The sequence below is a fragment of the Elaeis guineensis genome, chromosome 3 (genome assembly GCF_000442705.2).
Source record: "Elaeis guineensis isolate ETL-2024a chromosome 3, EG11, whole genome shotgun sequence".
Taxonomy (NCBI): domain Eukaryota; kingdom Viridiplantae; phylum Streptophyta; class Magnoliopsida; order Arecales; family Arecaceae; genus Elaeis; species Elaeis guineensis.
In genome coordinates this window covers 70,420,384-70,427,440 of record NC_025995.2, presented here as the reverse complement: position 1 = coordinate 70,427,440, position 7,057 = coordinate 70,420,384, and the positions used below count along the sequence as shown (strand labels likewise).

Genomic DNA, 7,057 nt, shown 5'->3' with positions numbered 1-7,057 from the left:
AGGCCAGAGGCTTTGTTTATGCAACTAACATTTCCTTTCAGGACCACATCGTCAACTGTAAATTTTGTTCCTTACTGTGCCTCCTAAAGCGAGAGGAGGGACTTCCTTGGATGATGATATGGTGAATCCCTCATTGTATGGTGCAACATTAATTATACCGCGAAGCAAATCATGTGGCAGAATGACTCACAAATTCTGGAAGGATCAAAGTATTGCTCTTCCTAATGAACATGATGCTGCAGCCTATAATGGATCATAACTAGTGAATGTAATATCCAGTTATCAATCAGAGGGAGGAAAAAAGAGACTTGGAAGCCTTCTAGCCTTGTGCATTCTACAAGGTCTCCTGTTTAGCCAAAAACGAAAAAAATAACAATCCACACTTTCATCATGCTGTTCTCTTGCAGAACCTAGAAAGTCCAATTGCTTCTCTTCTCAATGGATTCCAATCCTACAAATATTATACCACAGCCAAGCCTTTTTTCCCGGGAGGATGTCAAGGCCATTCATCTTAGGTTCTTTTACTAAATAACTTAGATAAATCCACTGAGGAGGAAAACAAGCGCCGTTCACCTTCCAAGCCTTAATCTTCATGCTTCATTATCGACTGGTATTATTGCGGAGAAAATCATGGTAATATATTTTTTGTTTTCATTGTCATTTAACTGATGAGTTAAGAGCATGTTTGGATGTTAGAAAATTTTGTAGATTTGGTAAGATCTTCCAATAAGGCTGGCTTTTTTTTGAAAATGTGTTTGAAACTGATAGTTGATAGAGATCGGCAACAATAGTGGACAATCAATCTCTGTTTTTGAAGGATAACTTCCCTCTTTCTTAGGTCATTTATCTTCATCCTGAAAGACAGGCATTACTTGCTACATTTGGCCATTTAACATAAAAAAGAAGCTGAATTGGAAGATCTTATCAATCCAATATGGTAATTTCAACATCCAAACAGAGCATAAATTGTTTTCAGGAACAGGCTACATCACGTTACGTCTCCTTTTGATTTGAATGAGTTATCCTACTATCCTTTTTTGGGATGGTGGGTCTCCATGACTTCCAGCAGACTTCAAATTCCCCTTCCGGGTAGCACTGTACTCCTCAATTTCCCATATCATGTATAACCTATTGGTGCATCTAAATAGCATGGTTATGCATGTATAACCTGTTGGCACATCCCCATAGGACCTCAATGGACAATTCCTATCCTCCCAAGTCTAAAGAGTGTCACCCAGATTTATTAGACCTTCCTGTGGACCTAAAAGAGGAAGATTTACCCCTTCCTATTTGTACATCCCAATAGCACCTTCTTTACCTCCTTTCCCCACCTATGATTCAGCCTCATGAGTCTTACCTCAAACTAGTGCTTGCTAAATATTGGACAATCAAGAGAATTATCATACTACATTCTTGTTTTTTTTTTCTCCGTAAAAATGCTGCATAATTCTTAGGAGACCATCGCATGCACATGAAGTGAGCACTTAAAACAAGATCATACGGCTGGAGAGGTGGGAGTTAATAAATGATTTCAAAATTCACAGAAGAGAATGAGAGACAGTGCGAGGTGATTTACGTAACATAAGAAGCAGGGATCTTTGGAGAAATTAATGCCAAGAGAAGTCCATAACCTTTTGTGAAACCAGAAGGAAATGAAAATCTGGGAAAGAAACCTAACACTTCATTGCTAGCATCCCCAAGGTTAGCCTTTTTATTTGCATCTGAAGAGAGGGCCTTGATTTGAACACTACTCAAAAAAACTATGATCCATATGCATCGTCCTTTGGTCAGAGGAAAGGCACTGACATGGTCCATTTGAATTTCAAAATATGCTTAGGTGCTTTTGGTGCAGAGCCACAAGACTGGAGTTAGACAAGGGCCCACAAACTAACCAAAATCAAAAGGAAATTAGGCATTGTCCCCATTTCATCATATACCACCGGCAGTAGAAATATCTAAGTAATCAGTATTGTTTCTACAATACAGCAATAGGGAATAGAAGGAGCAAAAATAATTGAAGTTTTACATTATAGCTCTCTCGTTAGTTGTTGAACTTCTCTGATTGCATTCAGAGACAGAAGACTTCGACATAACCAAATACATTATAACAATCTGAGGATCCCAAATGAATGGCAGACTGCAGTTGCAGAAAGAAGGGGATGTCGAAATATATAAATAAGCTCATATCTCTAATTTTGTACTTGGGGACTCCCCGCTATCTGCACTATTCTTCTGTTGGCCCAAACACCACGATCCTCCCGATTGCTTGACAAGGCAATATCGACTGATGAGGATTTGCTGGATACATTAGCAGACTCAAGGCCTGCAGCATTTTCTGGGGATTTCTTGACGCAAGAGTAAGGCATCACACTTGTCACCCTGTAGGGAAAATCAAGGAGTTTTTTTTTTAAAAAAAAAAGAGCTCTAGATTTACATAAAATTGAAACTGAAAATGGGAAAACATGAATGAGAATCCCTAGCCAAATAAATGAAAGAAAATTAAGTTGAAATAAATACACAAGGTCATCAAAAAAATGCACTGCATTTCTGAAAGTGGACAATTTCCTATAAAATATATACCCAGGCAGGAAAAGGTAGAAACACCAACAAACGCAAGCTCTCCATTTCCAAAATTTAGTAAAATTATAGTATCGTGATAGAAACGTAACTTATCAAATATAAGTACTGCAGGCAAGAAAAATTTGGAATTAGCAATGAAAGCTTTACCTTTCCTTTCTTTTCTCCAAGAACCGGGCTAATGATGCCTTCCGAGCTTGGGGTACAGCTGCAAATACAAATTAGCCATTTATTGAGATGCAGTTATTAATATTAAGAAAACACGAGATTTGATTAGCCAATGTAATTAATAATAACACTAATGACAATCTCTGCCTACAAGAAGCAAGGAGCTTCAGTATGGTGCATTTGGTGCAAAAATGGAACACTCAAATCTGTTTGATCTAGTACATAAGCTACTATGAAGTATGGTCATCAATACAACACAATATGGATACACCAATGTAATAAATTCCAGAAAAAATATGACATAGATGCAACACTGATACAGCAAGAAATAAAATAATTGCCATATATGACTTTATTATACATAACAGATTTCTTTATTTCTATTTTTGGGGTACCATATGACAGAACTTATAATTGTTTGGCTCACTAGAAATTCCACAATTTAAACTCTTCATCACTGTGTTTTCACAGGCTTTATCTCTTGCTTCAAGCACACACAATAATGAAGGTTGTGCATTACATTGACAAACAAATAGATCCAGGTACGAGCAAAATCAAGACATAACTTAATATTCCAACCCACAAAAGTATGTTATACGTGTTTGACAAGTCTTTGGACCCCTATCATTATCATATCTAATCCCATTTTTGACCCCCAAAAAAAAAATGGTGTTTACAGAAAGAATATAACATGTATAGGGTGTTATCAAAAGTATATCAGTATTCAATAGTAAATGTTACAGACATGACTACTCTGGTGAAATATCCATGCTTAAAAAGAGATAAAATCCACGTTGTTTATTGTGCACACCAAATTACTATGAAGGAACAAAAATCATAACTGATGCACCTCTAATGCGACAAATACCTCTTGGCATGATAGTTTCAGCAGAAGTAGAGCCTGATGCAGCAGTGAGAGTTTTTGAAGGCTCAGTTTGGCTTGTGGGAGCCAATAAACCAAGAGATTTAACTACAGCAGTATCATCATTGGCAGCAGAACGACTACCAGAGTGAGGCCCTGTTTGAGAAGCAACTGATAGCGGGCTAGAAAGGCCCGAGCAAGGTGAAGCCACATGGCTCGGTGTAGGGGTCTGGTTCTGATTTGTACTTAAACCATCAGATCCTGCTACTTTTGTCAGGACCGATGCAGGTGCTTCATATCGTGGATTTGCAGCATTCGAGGTCACATTAGATCCCTTGCTTGCTAGCAACATAATTGCTTGAGCCTGCAACATGAATACTTTGTAAGAACTAGCCTCATAGCCATCAAATCTTCATTTTATATAAAAGTTATCAAATTTCATCCATGTAATTCATTACCTTGTCCAGTGGGACATCGTCATAGACATTCACCGCACCCGCATAAAATATTGTTAACTGTGCAGTAGTGGAAGCTGGCTTGGTTCCACTCCTGCAGCATTTCATTTTAGAATTTAGTTAACAATTAAAGAACTACCTAAAAATAAGCACAGAACTTACCAAATTTTTTGGTACCCACCTTTGAGCAAGGGCTCCAACCACAGAACCCCCAACAGGGGCACTGACTGCAAGCCCTCCAAAAGGCTGCGGCTTTAATGGGGTGACTGCAAGATTTGGACCACTTGGTGCACCTTGGACCTTGAAGAAAGGGCCGCTCGTGGCAACCGGGATGGAGTGATGTGCAACGACTGGGAACATTCTAGGCTCGTTTGACTGGTGAGCAGAAGCACCAAAGGAGCTCGCATGAATGCCATATTGGTGGATGCCTTGTCTATCAAGACTGAAGGATTTCTGCAACCTCAAATGACAAAAGTTTTAGCTCAATATCTTGATCACAACAAACAGTTTGATGTAAAGCCAAGATCTGTTTGACAATTGTTGAGACCTGTGGTGCTAATGCAAGGGAGGACTTGTAACTGGTCTCAAAGGCATCGACAGTAGATATTGGCTGAAATCCAGAAGAGAACTGATCAAATACAATCTTCCTTGGCCTCTCTTCATGTTGTTTGAAGGACATAAACGGCTGCATAGCAGCGGTCTTGTTCAAGAAAGGCCACTGCATGGCAGAACTTCCCATGTAGACTGCAAATTCCACAAACTAGACATGTAAGGAAAATGGGAATGAAGAGGGGAAAGAAGAAATTTCGCTCGTCGCTTGTTGCCCACCCAAATTTAAACAAGGGGGCAAAAAAATATAAAAAGTAAAAAACTAGTTCCTGAGATACGATTGCTAGAAACCATAAGTGACCTTTACAGTCTAATTAGTGCTAAATTGCTATGTTTGGCACTAATCTACATAAGTTTATGCAAAATTCATGAACTAAATATAAGATAATCCATCACGAACTTCAATCTTTTAATCTAGAAAAATAAGAAAATTTATATACCCAAGTTTGTAAACAACTATATCAGCAATAACTAAGTGGAAAGCTTTCACCAACGATAGTCTGCAAATCTTAAAACTGTGAGCCTCAGGTTTCAACTGCTAACTTAAATCCTAGAATTAAATACCAAAAATACATCCAAATAAACCAAATGAACCCAGTATGACATGATTGGGTTCCATCTCAAAAGATAATGGTAATCCAACTATAGAAAAAAAAAATGGAAATAAACCTTAGTTCATGATCAAAAGAAGGTCCTCGAGAGCTGCAGCTAATCTTTGTCAGCTAAACATGATCTTTGCTCATAAAAAGAACAAAATCCAAATCCACATTAAATATCACAGACAAATAACAGTCCCAGTGCAGAGCATAGTAATTTATGGAAGAAATTTTAGATCGCCATCAACACCGCTTTCCTTACTCAGTAATCACGAATCATTAATAAGCAGGGGTGTTTTGGAAACGCTTGCAAAATCCAGAGATAGAAATCTGTGCAGACCTACAAAACATGGCTGCAACTAAGGAAACAAACCCTAATCCTGTGATTCCAACAATAATTTCAAAAAAAAAAAAAAAGCAATTAAAACACAAAATCCACAGGAAGAAAGACACTACTCCAGTAAAGAAAAATCACCAGAAAATAATTACAGCTTAAATATTTCATCAATACCCACCAAACTTAAACCAAAGTCTTCAACAAAACTCATTTTTCTTGACGAAAGACAAGGAAATAAAAACATCAAACAGACAAAAATATTGGACACTAAGAATCCCAGCAACAATTAAATCAAAACGATTGTTTTTTATTTACATATATATATATATATATATATATATACATATACATAAATCGAGTGAAATCGAAGGTTTAAGAGATAAAATAATCCGACCTGAATCCTGGCGGCTCCCCCTGCCGTCCTCCTTCGGCGGCGGCCCGGAATCCTGGGCATTTAGTCCCAGAAAGTCCCTCTCCATCGCAGATCTAATTCGCACCAGGCCTAATTCTCTTCCCGAGAGAAACTCTTCCCAAAATACACCACACGTCACGAGCGTCCGTCCTCCGTCTCTTTACTCCCTCTCTCTCTCCCCCCACCCCCCTCCTTCCTCCCTCCCTCTCTCTCTCTCTCTCTCTCTTTCTCTTTCTCACCCCCTCTCTGCAATGCCCTACTTCCTTTCTTTTCTTTCTCCCAGCTGGAGAAAAGCCAAAGCCTCTAATTTCTTTCTTTTTTTCTTGTTGGCTTTTTTTTATAATTACCCTTTTAACGTGGTCATAAAACTTTATTAGTCCCTGGGGCCCAACCCACGAGAGCGAGATCTAAGCCGTCGTCGGATGGCGAGGCCCTCGTGGCGCCACCTGCCGATTAACGGGGGCGTCCGGTCACAGCGACCGCCTGGTCCAGTCACCTTCCACGTGCGTGTACCGCCAGGTTCCACCCCGCCAATCGGTGGAGCCGATCCAGGCGCGTTATTCCCCGCGAGCCTGGCTCCGGACACGTGCCGAGCCACGTCACCGTCGGTCCTGACGCCGACGGCAAGGAATCAGGGGGGGAGTCCCAATCGGCTACCATCACGAGGATAGTTCCCCTCGGCGATTATTTGGATAAAAGACGCCGAATGCGGTGTCCCGCGGAGGAAAGATATTGTGGTGTTACGCGATCGAGATAACATCATAGGCGTCCGATTGAACGAGAGTTGCATCACGTGGATGGAATATGGTTCACGTGTTCGCCTGTGCGGCAGTAATTTATGTCAGTGTTATGATGAGCTTGGTTTAATGGCGATGTGGGATTTTTTTTTTTGGCCATGCGTGCCAAGAAAAATCCTCCACAAGTCAAAAAAAACTTTTTGGTTGCCGTCACCGGCTCGGCCCTGCAGGCTTTCGGCAGGTTGGCTTTCTCAGCGTAGGAAAATCGGAGCAGGTCCTTTCCCATGTCATGATCAACCAAGCT

The 7,057-nt window shown here is 40.0% G+C and overlaps 1 protein-coding gene across 1 annotated transcript; it reads right to left on the bottom strand.

The window, feature by feature from the left end:
- Window positions 1–1,897: 1,897 nt before the first annotated feature.
- LOC105035162 (protein TIFY 6b) lies at window positions 1,898–6,234 on the bottom strand. Its single transcript, XM_010910609.3, has 7 exons — window positions 5,999–6,234; window positions 4,610–4,806; window positions 4,244–4,515; window positions 4,066–4,156; window positions 3,614–3,971; window positions 2,728–2,785; window positions 1,898–2,379 (listed from the first exon to the last, which is right to left on the bottom strand). Exons 1-7 carry the CDS (start codon window positions 6,081–6,083, stop codon window positions 2,190–2,192), a joined length of 1,251 nt encoding a protein of 416 aa, XP_010908911.2. The 5' UTR covers window positions 6,084–6,234; the 3' UTR covers window positions 1,898–2,189.
- Window positions 6,235–7,057: the final 823 nt, after the last annotated feature.

Coding starts and splice junctions, on each gene's coding strand:
- LOC105035162 (XM_010910609.3), bottom strand. CDS start 6,083: ATGGAGAGGGACTTTCTGGGACTAAATGCCCAGGATTCCGGGCCGCCG. Junction 4,157..4,243: donor GTTGGAGCCCTTGCTCAAAG/GTGGGTACCAAA, acceptor GAAATGCTGCAG/GAGTGGAACCAAGCCAGCTT. Junction 3,972..4,065: donor ACGATGTCCCACTGGACAAG/GTAATGAATTAC, acceptor TTCATGTTGCAG/GCTCAAGCAATTATGTTGCT.